Source organism: Chlamydotis macqueenii, chromosome W (genome assembly GCF_036417535.1).
Source record: "Chlamydotis macqueenii isolate bChlMac1 chromosome W, bChlMac1.mat, whole genome shotgun sequence".
Classification (NCBI taxonomy): domain Eukaryota; kingdom Metazoa; phylum Chordata; class Aves; order Otidiformes; family Otididae; genus Chlamydotis; species Chlamydotis macqueenii.
Window position 1 is genome coordinate 14,637,245 of NC_141592.1, and position 16,717 is coordinate 14,653,961.

General features: G+C 34.8%; 1 protein-coding gene across 1 annotated transcript in view; it reads left to right on the forward strand.

The window, feature by feature from the left end:
* LOC147596585 (nipped-B-like protein) overlaps positions 1-16,717 on the forward strand; it is a 117,908-nt gene that overhangs the window by 43,074 nt on the left and 58,117 nt on the right. The window contains exons 8-9 of the mRNA XM_086769681.1: positions 571-1,203; positions 13,557-15,062. Coding sequence (XP_086625807.1) covers positions 571-1,203; positions 13,557-15,062 — 2,139 coding nt within the window. The remainder of the gene's footprint in view (positions 1-570; positions 1,204-13,556; positions 15,063-16,717) is intronic.

Below are 16,717 nucleotides of genomic sequence, written 5' to 3' on the forward strand. Positions count from 1 at the left end.
ATGAGTGGGGGAGGTTGGAATGAGTTTACTAAAATTTAAAAACAAACAAGCAAAGAGTTGAAAATAACAAAGTTAAGGAGGTTGTGTATGTTTTGATTTTTTACTATATATATATTTTAATTACTTTAAAAATGTGTGGCTGAAATGGCTAATGCCTGTACACTGATACATTAAGTCTTCATCACTGGACCTTATTAAGAATCTTTTTGATATTTCCTTTTTCTATAGACAACTTGATTTCATTTACTGTTTTCTAATAGTTGATATTCTGAACCTGCAGGTGCTACTTTTATTTATTCTTTTTTGGTGATGGGTTTTTGTTCCATCTTCTCTGAAATGATCCCTTCTCTACCTGTATTGGATGCCTAAAATTCCTAGGAAATACATTGCGAGTATCTGGATTACATCTTGATCTAGGAATAATGTGCTTCCTACCAGTCTTATTTTGACCTTTTGTGAACACAGATATCTGTACAAATACATATTAAAATTATGTAGGTTATATTTAGTGTATTTTTATATAAACATGGAACAACATAACTGTTCAGTTTTTCTGAATTATTATTCTAGGATCAAGACAACCTTTAATCCAGCAGTCTCAACCTCCACCTTATTCATCACCTAGAGATGTTCCCTCAGACATATTGTTAGATTCTCCAGAAAGAAAGCAAAAGAAACAAAAGAAAATGAAGTTAGGCAAGGATGAAAAAGACCAGACTGAAAAAGCTGCAATGTATGATATCATTAGTTCTCCTTCCAAGGACTCCACTAAGCTTACATTAAGACTCTCTCGTGTAAGATCTTCGGATATGGACCAGCAGGATGATATGCTTTCTGGTTTGGAAAACAGCAGTATGTCAGAGGGTGATATTCCTTTTAACATGCAGTACCCAGGACAGACTTCCACAACACCCGTTACTCCACAGGATGTTAACCGCCCACTAAACGCTGCTCAGTGTTTGCCGCAGCATGAACAGACAGCTTTCCTTCAGGCACAACAAGTGCCTGTTTTACAACAGAATACTTCAGTTGCTGCAAAACAATCTCAAACACCTGTGGTACAGACACAGCAACAGGTTTCGCAACAAGGAACTATAACGTCATATGATGCAGTAGAATTGGATGCATTGGCTGAAATTGAGCGGATAGAACGTGAATCAGCTATTGAAAGGGAGCGATTTTCAAAAGAAGTGCAAGATAAAGGTAAAAGGATTATGTGTGTGTATACACTATATATATTATATAAATATATATATGTATATAAAAACCATATATATATATATATATAAACCTTCCTGTCATTGTCATATAGTTCAATTCTGTTTACTCAGTGTAGGTGGTTCTATGTCATTCATCTCCATTCCCCTCCAACAATGAACTGTAATCTCTCATATATGCATATTTTTAATATCTGGTATTCTTTATTTGGGATCTTAATGGATGGAAAGTGAAGTCCTTATGTTTCAAAATTCTTTTTAAGTTACTCTTATTTTGAACCATGAGACTGAATGAAGTACAATTGATGTTGTTTATAGTTTCTAAAATGCCAGCAGTACCATAAGTAAAAATTTGTAATAAGTTTTGGTAGCTGAATTATCAATTAACTATCTATGTTGCCTAATTTAAGAAAATACAGGAAAGCTCTTCTATGCCATTTCCTTTCATATCCCGGTTTGAATTTAATGTCAAGGAGATGTTAGATTAAAATCAGATTTATTCTTTTAAAGGCACTGTAATAATTGGGTAATATCTACTACTATATTGTCTCCAATGTTTGTTCTACTGGATATTCATTATTATGTAGGTATTACAAGTTTTAGGGAACTACCATATATCTACATGGTCTCTAGCACAGAACCAGATGAGCCTCTGAAATGTTTGCTCTTCACTTCAGTAGCTGTACTGGTTGTCTTAACTGATTTCACTGACTCTATCCTCTTTGATTTTTTTTTCTTTTTTTTCTTTCCTTTTTTTCTTTCTTTTTTTCTTTCTTTTTTTTTTCCTGTTGTTAACTGGTTTGAAGGTCTTAGGCTTCAGACATATCAAAAATAGGATGCAAAACCCACATGTAAATTTTGAAGATAAAATGTAGTTTATAAAGTAGATAGTGATAGGTTAACATAAGTATTTTTCAGAAGCTTCCTCTGCACTGTGTTTAACTTCTGAGAAAAAAAATCTTTTATAGTATAATGCTAATTTATTAGATACAAGAAAAATCTTGCAGAGTGGAAAACGGCTCAGATTCTGATTTTGGAAGTTCATAGGTGAAAATGATCGATTTTGGACGTACTTCCGTGGAGGCAACTGACTATACATATAGTTTTGGTCTTTAACTAGCAGAGAGAGCACAAGTTTTTTCCCTATTCAAAGATTTTTTTTCTGTTTTTAAAAATGCCTGGGGGAGAGAGAGAGAGTGAGTTTGTTGTGGTTTTGTGTGTGTAAATGTTCTTGTTGCAGTTACTAAAAGGATTCACTTTTTAGATATTTCTTATTTGGTAACTAAATCAAGTCTAGCTAGAAAACATTATTTGTGACTGTACAGAGAAAATGGGTGCTCACCTCAAAAGACATCTCTACTACCTTTAATTTTAATTTAATGAAATGGCAGAATTTGTTAATTTGCTTACATCTCTTCTAATTTTAAATTTATTTATGGAGAGCTTGTGGTTTGTCTCCTGCTACTTAAGAAGCTACTTTTATATCCTCACACTTAGAATAGATTCTCCAGCACATTTTAGCTGAGAAGCATTTAAAAAAATGCAGTGTATTTTTGATGGTGCACAGCAGCCTTCAAACACTTAGAGCAAGACTAAGACACGCTTTCTCTTTTGTTCTGGCTTTCAGGAGATATTGAACATTAGTTGTGAAGTTTGTTTACTATAATTATGTAGCCATGAGCAGACTCAGATTTGTTTCCTTTGGGGAAAGGAGTGATTTTTATTGAATGTGATCTCTCCCTTTCGCCACCACTCAATAACCATCTTACCAAATAAGAATTCCAACCTTATGCTTCCCTTCTACCTGCATCCTCTGCCAGGTCTCAGTTCTTCCTAAGTTCCTGCAATTGCTATGGATCAGGTACAAAAGTTACTGCCTTATACTGGGACAAATGATCACCATTTATTCACTGGTGGTAAGTTGCCCCTATGCTAGACAGCAACTCTTTTCAATTTAGCTGCTGAGGTTTCAGCCATGCATGAATAGTATTGAGTAGGAGGATTTTTAGCAGTCTTGGGACAGATTTCCTGAAAAGCTGTTACCTTGAAGAAATGTAATTCTTATTTTTTGGTCATAGAATCATAGAATCATAGACTCTTTAAGGTTGGAAAAGACCTCCAAGATCATCAAGTCCAACCATTAACCTAACACCATCATGTCTACTAAACCATGTCCCAAAGTGCCACATCTACACGTTCTTTGAACAGAATCACAGAATTACAGAATTATTATCAAGATTGGAAAAGACCTAAAAGATCATCCAGTCCAACCATCACCAATACTTCTCAGCTAAATCATATCCCTCAACACAACATCCAAACGTTTCTTGAACACCCCCATGGTCGGTGACTCCACCACCTCCCTGGGCAGTGCATTCCAGTGCCTGACTACCCTTTCCGAGAAGTAATATTTCCTAATGTCCAGCCTGAATCTCCCCTGGCGCAGCTTGAAACCATTGCCTCTAGTTCTATCACTGTCTACACGAGAGAAAAGGCCGACCCCTAGCTCACTACAACCTCCCTTCAGGAAGTTATAGAGAGCTATAAGGTCTCCCCTGAGCCTCCTCTTCTCCAGACTGAACAATCCCAGCTCCCTCAGCCGCTCCTCATAAGGCCTGTGCTCCAGACCCCTCACCAGCTTCGTAACCCTCCTGTAATTCTGTAGCCCTTCTGTAATTCTGTAATTCTGTAATTCTGTAATTCTGTAGTGCTAGCTGATGCTGTACATAGCAAGCGTCCCTCTAGAGATCTTACTCTAGATGCTACCATATGCTAAAATCTCCATGAAAGCATCTTTACTGCTTTTGTAATTGAGGCATGAGAATACATATTACAGTCACACTACACTTTCTGTGTAGGCACATATTGTGTTCCATAAATTACTTGGAGTAGAATTGTACTCACAAGTATTGATAGAAGATTAGTGGTCTCTTCTGTCCTTTTTTTTAGACATGAAATCTCTACAGTACTATGCTTCATCAAAGGTTTTCAGATGCTTCTTTTTAATAGTAAGGCTTTGGATGGATATGACATGTTCTTTCTGAGGTTGGGAACCAGTAGTGCATTGGGACTGTTTATTCCAGAGGAGAGGCGGAGATGGTTTTTAATTATATTGTTTTTAAAATTATGCAACTACTACACTTGCCTAAGGCAATGCTAAGGTAATTTTTTTTTTTTTTTTAATACTGATGTCCTTTTATAATGTTTGGTACAGGTAGGAAATGGAGATTGGAGTCCTTTAGAAATTATAGTGCTTTCTGTAATGAATTCCTAATTCTAACAAAACTATTAAAATATTTAGCTTCCACTAAACAAAGTCTCTCAAAGTAGGAGGCAATCTCCATTCCACAGGTGGAACTAACACAGGCTTTTGCAGAAGTAACACTTTCTTTGAAAAGCAGCATATCTTCCTGGAACCTGATTGTCATGCTTTTGCTTTCTGAAAAAGGAATTCTTAGTGCAAAAATCACTAATGCAATATCTGACAGATTTGACATAATGTCTATCAGATATGCATAAGCAGAGATTTTATATTATAGACCTTTTGCCTCCATATCTGAGTGCTTTTCAGAGCTCTGTTTTTATAATTCTATCCTTTTGGTCTATTTGGATCTTGGATTAAGTGGATTGTATGGTCTTTTCATCATGATAGAGAGGTGCAAAATTTGAAAAAAATTGTTTTGTCCTTGTCCTCTGTACAGAAGGGCAAGAGTCCATCTCCTCTTCCTACTTTTTCCATCAAGGAAGTCTCTCTCTATTAATTTTGCAAGTAATTAGTCTTTATCTGTTAATGAAAGGAATAATTGGCGATTTTGGAGATCAAGGCACTCAGCATTGAAAGTTACATTCTAATACATCTATTATGTTTAGTAGCCTCAGAACAAACAAATAAGTCCATGGAACATGACAAGCCTCAGGTTTTCAGTTCCCATTTCCTCCCTCACAATGCCCTCTATACCCTCATCAGATACAAGTTGTCAATCAATACTAGATCATATATTCTCTTTTGAAAGGATGTGTAATATCACAGATAGATCCAGCTGTTGTTTATCAAGACTCGGATTATTTGAGTTGAAAAAAGTTATTCAGAAGGGTTAATACAGAAAGGGATTATCTTTTTCCATGACACTTGACAATAAGTGAAACGTCCTCTTCTTAGGTACATCAAGGATACCTTTCTAAAGAAATTAGAAATAATGAAGCTTCACGCATGCTTTCTTCTAATCACTGTCAGTAGTCACATTTCCTGTACTACTTGGTAGTACACTAGCCATTTCATTGGGAGTCTATTTTTCTTTTCTTTAAACTTAAAAGCATTAGAAGCATTTTTTAAATGAGACAAACTTATTTGTTTCTGTGGGTTTTTTCCTCTATATATTTTACTTCTGAGGATCCATTTTACCCATTTTGGAATCTTACTGTAGATTCTTTGAAGTAGGAAGAAGGGAACCTGTAATAACTTTATTTCCAATAATTTGATCAGTTAGGGGGCATATGGATGCCTGCTGTGGGCCCTTCTTGTTTTAGTTCATTCCAAGCCCATAGCAGCAGACACACACATCCCAAGAGTGTGAATCTGCTGGAGCAAAACTCAAAACTACAGTTACAGGTAAGTAAACTTTTTCTCTTACCTTTTAAGTTCTTATCCAGTTCCTCTCCCTTTCTCCCCGTTACTCATCTCCCTCTAAAAGTCCCCCAAAGAGGAGACTAACAGAAGAACACTATTAAGAATTAATAGTTTGTCTAATTTTATGTAGCCAATGAATGAAATGACAGAATGTGTAATTATAACCAGTATATTACTATTTGTTTCAAAAAATATGTTATAGGGGGTTTATTTACTTAAAAATGGAGATACGAGTGTAGTCATTTGTACAGTAATCTTGCAGAAGATTAAAGTCACTAATACCAGAAGATTAAATGAGACAGTATAAAATATAAATTATTGTATCTTTGTGTAGTAGAACAGTGTGAAAATCAGGTATCGTGTATTTTGTGTATACAAACTTTCATTAGGTCTGCATTTTGTAGTGTTATGTAATGGATGAAACCGGCACCTCATGTAGCTTTCCCAAGAAAAAGCAGATTTGCAATGTCCAGTTCCTATAGATGAGAAACTTTTTTTTTGTTTTGTGTTCAGACATGTTTTAAGAAAAGTAAGAGGAAGAAATTCCTCTTCTATCTAGAGACATTGCAATGAAGTGTTGCAATGTTTCCATCTGTCTAGGAAAAATTGCTTTCTTTTATATTTTTTTAAAGGATGAAATACTGATTGAGTGAATAACACGTTTTTAAAAAATAGCTGCATATTTTTTAATGGTGTTTACTTTCTTTTGGTGCTCTTGTGTAACATGAAAGCAAATTCCCATGTTTATCCCAGGTTGTGTTTTAGGTAGGGTAGTGCAGAAACCTACAGTTGTAAGCAGGTGTAGAAAATAACTAAAACCCAGAAGTTTGGTAATAACTATATTTTGTTTTTATCTGTAGTGTAAACTAAGATTAGAAAATTAAATATAATTTGCATGTAGCATATGCCCTTGATTGTACCTCTTAAATGAATCGGAGGATTTATAATATTACTTACGCAGTAATTAATTTATTTTTTTCTGGGACAATCACTTCTCTATAATGAATTTAAATATTGATAAAGAAATGACATGTATAATTAATAAAACTTATTAACCATTTAAGCCCATCATTTCTATAGTTCATAGTCACTAAGTTCACTCTGACATTAACCTAAGATGACATAGATTTTTTTTCATTATCGTCCCATATAAATGTTACTAGATCTAATTAATTGAAGAAAGATATTTTGAATGCAAGGTATGATGTCAGAATGAAATCAACATCTGGAAGGGAGATTAAAAATGTTCACTAATAAATGTCAAAGTAATTTGCTTATTTCTGAAGTTTGTTGCTCCTACAAATGAATTTGAAACTAATTGGATATGTTAATCTGTAAGTGAAACATAAAATAAGTAGTTTTCATTAAGTCTGCTGTTAGTGTGTTGCATTTTTCTTGTGAAATTAGATGCTGCACTGTGTATTTCAAAAGTAATTGCACTTCAGATTTTGCTCAGGTTTTTTAACAATTTACAAAACTATAATTCTTCACAAAGCAATCACATGGACAAAACCCAGAATTTGTGTCAGAAAAATCTATCTCATAAATAAATTGAAATCATATTGTTTGTAAAAGCAATATTAAATTCAGGGAGGTTAAATTACAGCTTCCAGTCTCTAAACAAGTGGAGATGCTTGATTATAATTTGCTGTAGTTCAATTCTTGCTATTTTCTAGTGTAATATTTCTTTTGTATTACTATAGTTGACAGGGAATGAGTTATCAAACACCCTTAAGTAGAAAAATTTGTAAGATCATATTTCATTCTCCAGTTATGCTGATTAAGTTATTGTCATATTTAAGAAAACAAGCAGAACTTTATGAAAATGAAGATTCTGAATTCTGCTACACCCTAAGGCATGTCAGAAACTCATGTATTCTTTTGGGGGTTTTGGGGTTTTGGTTTGTTTTTGTTGGTTTGGGTTTTTTTCTGAATGAGTTTGGACATCTGTCCTGATAGGCTTTCTTTTTTGCATAGTGACCAGAAGTTTGATAGTGTCTCTTGACAGATTGCTAAAAAATTAGCAACTGTTTCTGTTCAGATTCTCAGAAATCCCTTCCTCTGAACTGCAGCAGCTGAAAGTCCCCTAGTCTCTACTTTGGAGCCTTTGGAATTATATTCTGTTCTATAAAGTTTCCTATACCAGGATCATGACTGTACTTTCTTAGTTTCTTCTGTAAGGGAACAAGCAGTGAGACTAAAATTTTTGACCTATGTTTGCTGAGTCTCTCCTTCAACAGGAGGAGCTAGTGCTGTGGGAATCTCTTCTACTGATAGGAAGAGGTCTCTTTGATTGTTTAATTCTTTGCTTATTGGAATATGGCTTTGGGGGGAGGTCAGGTGATAGCAAACTCTCATGGCCAGTAATGCTGAACGTTCATGAAAGAGTAGAAAGATAAGAATGGATATTTGCCCTCACTCCATTGATAGGTCATCCATCAATACCATTAAAGTAATTTTAAATCTTCCTTGTATCCAGATTATATTGATTGGTTTAGATTCTTATGGTCTGCATAGCACTGTTGGTTGGGGGGTACAGGGTGCTTGGTCAACTTTGAAGAGATCTGTGAAAAATAACTAGGAAAAGAAAACAGTTGTCAGTAAACATAGATTTGTTATTTAGATGTATGGCTATGTGTTATTTGTAAAAAATTCCTAGTCTTGACTGTTAGCTTAAATAAGGTAAGCTTGTAATTGGCCTCTGACTGACTTGTTTTTGATGTTGTTCAAAAATGGAAAATTCAACAATAAGTAATAACTGCTTATTTGGTATAAATTTATTCACTGCTTATCTAAATAATGCAAATAAGTGGTATTTCAAATGAGTGGAGGCATATCCCAATCTCTGAAGAGTGTTAGAGCTTTAAAATATTACAATGTTAATTGTTATATTTTAAAAAAAGAAAGTTTGTACTGGAGTAATCAAAATGGTTCATCCAGAATTCAGCATTAGAGGATCAATCTTCTTTGTGGTTCTGAAGAGGAGTACATTCACATTTAACCATCTTGGATATGAAGTCTCCAACTTAATCCCTTACAAGGTGTAAATGGGGAAGTGGTAATTTATCTGTTGTGTCTTCAAGATCATTCAGAAATCTCTGGATTTTAAAATCTACCAAACAATATTAATAGAGCAGAGTGTTACCATTCTGCTAAAACAAAGCTCAGCAACCATGCATGTGGTTCTTATTTAGACTTATTACCTTTTCACAGCTATTTAGAAAAGACCCATTTCAGTTTGCTAGGACAAGCAGTTCTAGAAGTTTTTAGGCTATCATCCTATTATACTAATTTGTTGAAAGAGTTTAATCTGGGACTTAAGACAGTCATCGGCTTTGCAAGAAAGCAGTAACGTCGGAGACTTCAGCACTAGTGTTGTTCTGGCTGCTGCTTTGGAAAGATTTCAGATTAAATGGAAGAATGAAGATACTTCTTTAATACAGCTCCCCTCATCCAGCTGCTGTCCCTAACACTTGCTCAGCTTCCAAGTACATCCATTTTCAGGATGGATATTCTTCAAATCACAATTGACTTGCAGTTTCAGCAGCAATGTATTCGAAGATATCTGTGGTTATTCCAGTGCAGTATGGTTTTGCACAAAGGTTCTGCAGCAATTAATTAATTTCTAAATCTGAAAGTACTCATTGTTTTGACATGCAGATATTTCCAAAGATGAAGGCCACAACCTGTCTCCAGGAATACTGTTCATAACAGGACAGGTGAGACATAACTGCTTGGAAATCCAGCTAACCTTTTTTTCCATTTCAAATTTGTGGATCCTGTAAAATTTTGTTTCTTGCACCACAGTGACCCATTTAATTTGACAGAACATCTCTGCTATTTTTTAGAATAAAGTAGCTTATGATCTTGCTTTGAGTACCAAGTTACTGCCTTTTGGTGAGCATGTTGCAATGTAAAGAGAACATCCATGCAAATCTACCAAGCCAAAAGAATGCATACATAGGAGAATAACTGGGATCAGACTGTACTCTGAACTGTCATAAATTTGTTCAAGGAATTGAACAAAATGTAGATATGTTTTGAATGTATCTACATTCTTGGGGGGGGGAGTGAATAATGTTTCTAAAAGGAAAATAATCAACAAACAAACCCAAGAAACTTGGACACTTGTTCTCTAATATAGTCAGAAAACTCTTCTGTGGCTTACTACATATTCCTGTTATTACAAAAACTGTTACAAAGAGTGAAGCAAAAAGATCCTGATCACACTTTATTGGTCTCAAGAGCCTGTGAGCCTACTTGTTCAGAACTGTAGCAAGCTTTGAACTCAGGTCTGCAGGATTTGAAAGAAAAATATTAGTCTGATATTTTGGCAAAGTCCTAGATCCTGATAATAAAAAATCCTGCTATCTGTGGAATGAAGTGGACGAAGCTTGGATACTGATGCCTTGAAGGATATGAAGTATATTTGAATGGATATTGTTAATTTCCTTAGTTCATCTGTTCGTTAAAACCCTTAAGGGGTCTTGGGAAGCATGCCTTAACAAGGCAGATTTATGCAAACTTGCATATATTTGATTGTAAAAGAGAAGACCTGAAGACATCTGTTTTCAGAAGTTAATTACTCTCTTCTCACTTCTTTGATATTCTGTTGATTATTCTCATATAGTTCAAAGTGAATTCAAGATTTGATAAAGCCGTTGAATCCCAATGGTGTTTTTCATCTTTCATATATCTGCAGCTATGATGGCAACCTAAACGTTTTTGTGCTCATTCAGTGGAGTTTTTCCATTATGCTCGATGAAGATAATGATACTATGTACTCATCCTACCTTTAATGCCCTAGTTCAACCTGATATTTTCATATGCTTGGACCAGCTTTTTTGTCCTAGATCCAGAAATCTCATAGAGTCTAGTTCCGAGGATTGCCATCAAGATGCACTGGAAATATGAAGAAATCGGAGTAGTCTTTAACTCTGTCTGCAATCACCTTACTATTTAGGAAAAGAAAACTTTGAGGGCATCCCTTTCTTCTCTGATAAGATGTCAACAGGTTGTGGTTATAACTTACTAAACTATCACTGCTCAGTTGTCAAGAGAAAATGAAAAAGGTGCATCAGAAGAGCTCTGTATTTAGAGGGAATATGCCAAGTTGTGATGTGATCATCTATTTATATGTTCTCAACTTACAATTTGACGTTTTGGATGATGATGAAGAGCAGCATTTTGAGCCTGGTCAGTTATGGAAGTTCAAGAGAGAAAATTGATCCTACTTGAATTGTTTTAATTGTTTAATCTTGGAGCCCTCAGCATGAGGACTCTGAAAGGTGAGTTTTGGTTGATCCAGCTACAGCAGTTTAAAGCATCACAGCTCCTGGCCATTTGCCTTGCTCCTGTAGTAGGGGTAGCAGAAGGAAACATTTGCTTGGCTCTTAGCTGACTTGTTCAGTCTGGTAGGTTAATGCAAACCATCTTCACTAGTGCCTTAAGCTGATGCACTGGACAATGAAACTCACTTATGGAAATGTGAATGTTTGTTCCCTTCTGCTACAGGTGATAACCTCAGCTAAAGGAATGGGACAGATAACTAGTAACAGTAATGTCTTAAAGGCTACTATTAGATCCACCATTAGAACTTTACAGGACTTTTTCAGTGTGACTGACATTTCTGGGTTAAAATGAAAAAGATGACTGATTTTTCCAAAGAACACAAGTTTCTCAATTTATGTTTCAAAATTTCAAGAGTTTAAATTGAGAAATAAGGTAGTGATATGTATGTGTGTGTATGTATATTAATGTATATGTTTAAGAAAAAAATCAAAATTGAAATCTAGCAGTCTGGAAGTTTCTACTTCATGGCCATTCCTAAGACCTGCCATGAAGCTCAGTGAGGTCAAAGCCCTCTTAGTCACAGGGAGAAAAAGAATTTTTGTCACTGCATGAAAGTTTCAAAAAAATACATTTGTTTTAAGAAGTAGTGTAGAGAAGTTAATCTGTATAAGCACTCATATGAATCCAACAGTAGTTGTTGTACAGAAAAAGCAAAAATCACCATGCTAAAAAGCTGCACCTTTGATTCAGCATTTTTTTTTTTGCTTCACATACCTACCATAAAGTTGACAGATGTTCCTACAGGTTTTTGTTGAACTCTGAAAAGTTCATTATTTGCAGTTGACCAGTTTCTGCATGGAGTTTATTGTATCTGTCTTTACTGTCTTCCAGTCATTAAATGTTGTACATAATTTTGGAGTTTTAGGAAGTTAGAGATGTACAAATAGATTTGAGAATGAAAATGAAAGAAAAAACCCACAAACCTATTCACATCACTGGAATTGACCATGTTACTACTTGTTACTGTGTTCTAATGTTAATTTTGGAGATGATCCTTCAAAATTTTAATTCTTCTGAATAAGAATCTTCTACAAGTATAGAAGAAATTAGAAGTCATGTTATAATTCTGGTTTACAACTTGAGAGTGGGTTTTTTTTTAATTCCCTCTTTCTTGATTGCATCCTCCCTGACCTTCCCCTGCTCCCAAAAAGAGAACTGGCTCATTGCATCTGGTGATAAGGCACCACAAATCTAGGCACAAAATAAGTTATTTTTCTTATATTGCATTTGTGGTCTAGATATTTTGACAATAGACCTACAACAGAATTTCCAACCTATGTTTGGTCATTACTTAGACTTAAAATCATATTCCCTGATTACAAAGAAAATCATTGCTTTTTTTGACAAATCACAAAATGATAGTTGAGAAATGAGAATATAAGCCTTAGTGCAGGTAGGACTTTTGGGTTTCATGGCAAAAATTAATTTTTGTTTAGAGTACCATGTTGGTACTATTTAAGGTTGTATTTTAAATTAATAGAACATACTCTTTTTGATATTTCCATGTGCTTCTCATTTCTATGAATTTTATCAAATTACAGGGTGTGTGGTTGGCTCACTTTTTATTTTTCTGTGTTCTTCTCTTAATGTTTTCTTTTTTTAGTGTAAACTGAAAGGATTATTGCAGAGTCAAGCTCTTGACACTACATAAAATTATCACCGAACTTTTTATTTCATCCATGAAAAGCAATATGGTTGAAAAGAGAAAATACTTAGGCTTTTAAGTGTGTAGTTGCCCCTCACCTAATACATATGTGTTATGATATAGACTCCAACTCTGTATATACTCCTTGTTTCAAAGAGAAGCATGGAGTGTTCAAATTATTTTAATCATTTTTGTTCATTGCTTGTGTGTTCCCTGGCTATAATATGTGCAAAGTTCAACTGACGCACTGAACCAAGTAGGGAGAACCTCTCTCTTAATCATTGCAGATCCTTGCTTAGCTCATGTATAATGAAGCAGGCTGAATCTGCAGAAGAGAATCTTTTATAGTAGTATTCCTCAAAACTTACTTCAAGTGTAAATTGATTTTTTTTAATCATTATGTATTGTAACTGCTTTATTACATTATTCTCTTGGGAATTTTACAGGGACTTTGATTTCATATGTTTTGAGGGTGTTTTTTTAATGATTAATTGGCACATGTGGTAGACTGACAACGAATGATACTCTGAATACATTAAAAAGTATTAGTTAGAGAAGTTATATTCTTGATTTTAAAATCAGTGGGTTTTGTTGTGTGAGCACATACATGCTGAGGAGGATTAATTGGTGGAGATGGAGGGGAATGGACATTTTTGCTTTGACATTTACCTGTTTCTATATATAGCATTTGTGATATTTCTCTTTTAATTTTCAGATAAGCCTCTGAAGAAGCGAAAACAAGAAAACAAACCACAGGAGACTGGAGGTGCTACTGGAGGAAATAGAGCAGCTTCTCAGGAGACTAGTTCTGCAGGAAATGGGGTGAGGCCAGCGTTGATGGTTAGTATTGATTTGCAGCAAGCAGGCAGAGCGGACTCTCAGGCAGCAGTAACTCCGGATTTGGACACCATGAAAAAACCTGAAGAAATTAAGCACTATAATGATGACTTTGTGTGTATTCCTCAAGAAGACACTGCTGCAGTTCTTAAATTTAAACCTGAAAACCATCCCGAGATTTGTAGGAAAAAGTCAGACTTTGAGGATCAAAAGATAGATATTCAGCAAAATGAAAACAGACAAATAGAATTTCAGCAAAATGTGAGCAGGCGGTTGGAAAGTAAACACAATGAGAACAAACAGGTAGAAGCTAAACATGAAAGCAAGCATGAAAACCGACAAATGGAAGTGAAACACAATGAGAACAGACAGACAGAATCAAAACAAAACGAGAGCAGGCAAATGGAGATGAAACAAAATGAGGGAAAACAAAATAATGTCAAGCAGGAAATAAGGCAGAGGCCCGAAATGCCAAAACAGAAGAGCGAAGGCAGGCCCGAAACGCCGAAACATAGACATGATAACAGGAGAGACTCGAGTAAACCATTGTCAGATAAGAAAATTGAAATATCTAGGCATAAACTAGATGAGAAATCTGATCCTTCAAGGATAAAATCTGAAAGTAAATCTGATCCAACAAAACAAAGACCTGATGGACATTCAGTTTCTGATACACCGAGACGTGACCACGATAGCCTTAAACAAAGATCTGAGGACAGGGAGGAGTCAGAGAGATACAGAGGAGATCCATCCAAGATTAGAAGGCCTGAATATTTGAGACCCTCAAATAAAAATGAACATGACTCTAAGCATGGTATTAAATCTGATGGTCCAAAAATTGAGAAATTTGAAAGGAAACATAGACATGAGTGTGGTGAATCAAGGGAAAGATTTTCTTCTGGGGATCAGAAATCAAGAGCTGACAGCCCTCGCATTAAACAGGAAGGTAAAGCAGATTCTAGTAAATCAAGACCTGATAAACCTGGCTTTAAGTCACCTAACAGCAAGGATGAACGAAGGACAGATGGTAATAAGAGTAAAGTAGATAGTAATAAAGCACATGCTGACAATAAAGCAGAGTTTCCCAGTTATTTGTTGGGGGCAAGATCTGGTGCATTGAAACATTTTGTCATTCCAAAAATCAAGCGTGATAAAGATGGCAATGTCACTCAAGAGTCAAGGAAAAGTGAATTTAAAGGTGAACAGAAGGACAAAGTAGAGAAGATTGGGCTAGTTGAAGATTTAAATAAAGGAGCTAAGCCCGTAGTTGTCCTTCAAAAGCTTTCATTGGATGATGTGCAGAGATTTATTAAGGATAGAGAAGATAAATCAAGGGGCTCTTGTTTTAAACCTAACAAGAACAAGTCATCCAAATCTAATAAAGGTAAGATTTTTTTAATGTCAGTTGCATTATATATTGTACACTCCTGTTCTTTTAGATTTGCTACACCTGTGATTAAAAATTAAATGCAAACATCTAGTAGTTTATATACTTGCTTATATGGTGATTTTCAGGAACAAAGTGAAACTTGTCTATGGCATTGTCATTATTGGAAATCTTGCTACAGTGGAACTGAAATTATTTGTTTACTCCAGTGCAAGTTCCTAATGTGGGAACACTTAAATAGTCTTAAGCTGTACTTCAGCTACATTAGTTTAATGTGATAATTTATCTAGTTAAACATAACTGCTATATGAATGATTTAAACTGGTTTAAGTCTAAGATACTGGTACTACTGTAACTAAATCAGTGTAGCTGGAGTGGTGGGAAATACTGTGTATACAAGCTCTAAAATTCTTTAATGTTTTTAATTTGAAATGAACTGTGATTTTCCAAGGAATGTTTTGACATGATGAAATAAGAAGGCGGTTACAAAGTCCCATCTGCCTCTTTTGCACTATAAATACAGTTCTGTTGGGAAGCCTCCACACTTTAGGCTGTGTGACAATAAGCTTACAAAAAAGAGCTTACAAAGAAGTCTTTAGGAGAATTCAGATATTGTTGTCTCTAGGGTCCAGTGTATGCGGAAAGAGGAGAGGAACTGGTAAACAATGGGCTGGCATTTTCAAATTAGTAATATGAACAGGAAATTATTCAGAATAGTTTGTAGGTTTACTATTTGATTGATTGTCTCTTCTGCAGATTTAACACTTTTTTTATAAGATTGCTTTTCTTCTTGGTGCTATAATTTTAGCTTCTTTGGTTTCAGACTGAAGTAGATCATTTCACATTGTGAAATCAATGTTACTACCTGGTCAGAGTTCCTTTCTTTTTTAATATTTATCATTTAAAGCATTTACATTTCTTAGATAGTTATGTTTATAGAGCTATCATGTCTCAAAAATAGAAAAACAAAGTGGCAAGGGAGAGGATTTCAGCTGTATACAGGATTATTTATGAATGCAGTTTCAGGTATATCATTGCTCATGTATTTGAGATTAAAATGTTTTCTTATAAAGTTGATCTGATAAGAAATGATGTAGAAATCATCTTTGTGAATGTATAACTATGTTTATGTGCATGTGTATAGAATTTATATCTGTATAATGAATTTATTCTGCTACATCTGTTCTCTATCTATCTACTAACCTGATTTTATTGACTCTTAAAGACTTAATAATTCAGGATGAGTCTTACGTATTTATAAAATATTATCCTCCCTGTTAAATATTTTCTCTTTATCCTGGAAATATGAACATTTCCCCTCTCCCTTTTTGAGGTTCAGAACAGGCAAAATTTCCATTTTTAATAATAATAAGTATCTAGAGTCAGACATAAAATTATGACATCTTTGCTGTCAGCTTAGTCTAAAGATTTCAGGTGAAACTTTATGTTCTTCGTACGGAATACTGAAAACTTTCTGATGGAATTCAACTCTAGTCTCAAAAGGATAGACTTTGAATCCACACAATTCTGTGTGCAGAAAATCAGTAATTTTTAGAGCTCTCAGAGCCATTTACAGTACATGTATGCTTTGTAAAATGTTTCTGAAGTAGACTTTTTTGTAGTCTGTATTGTATGTGGTTATTTATATACTA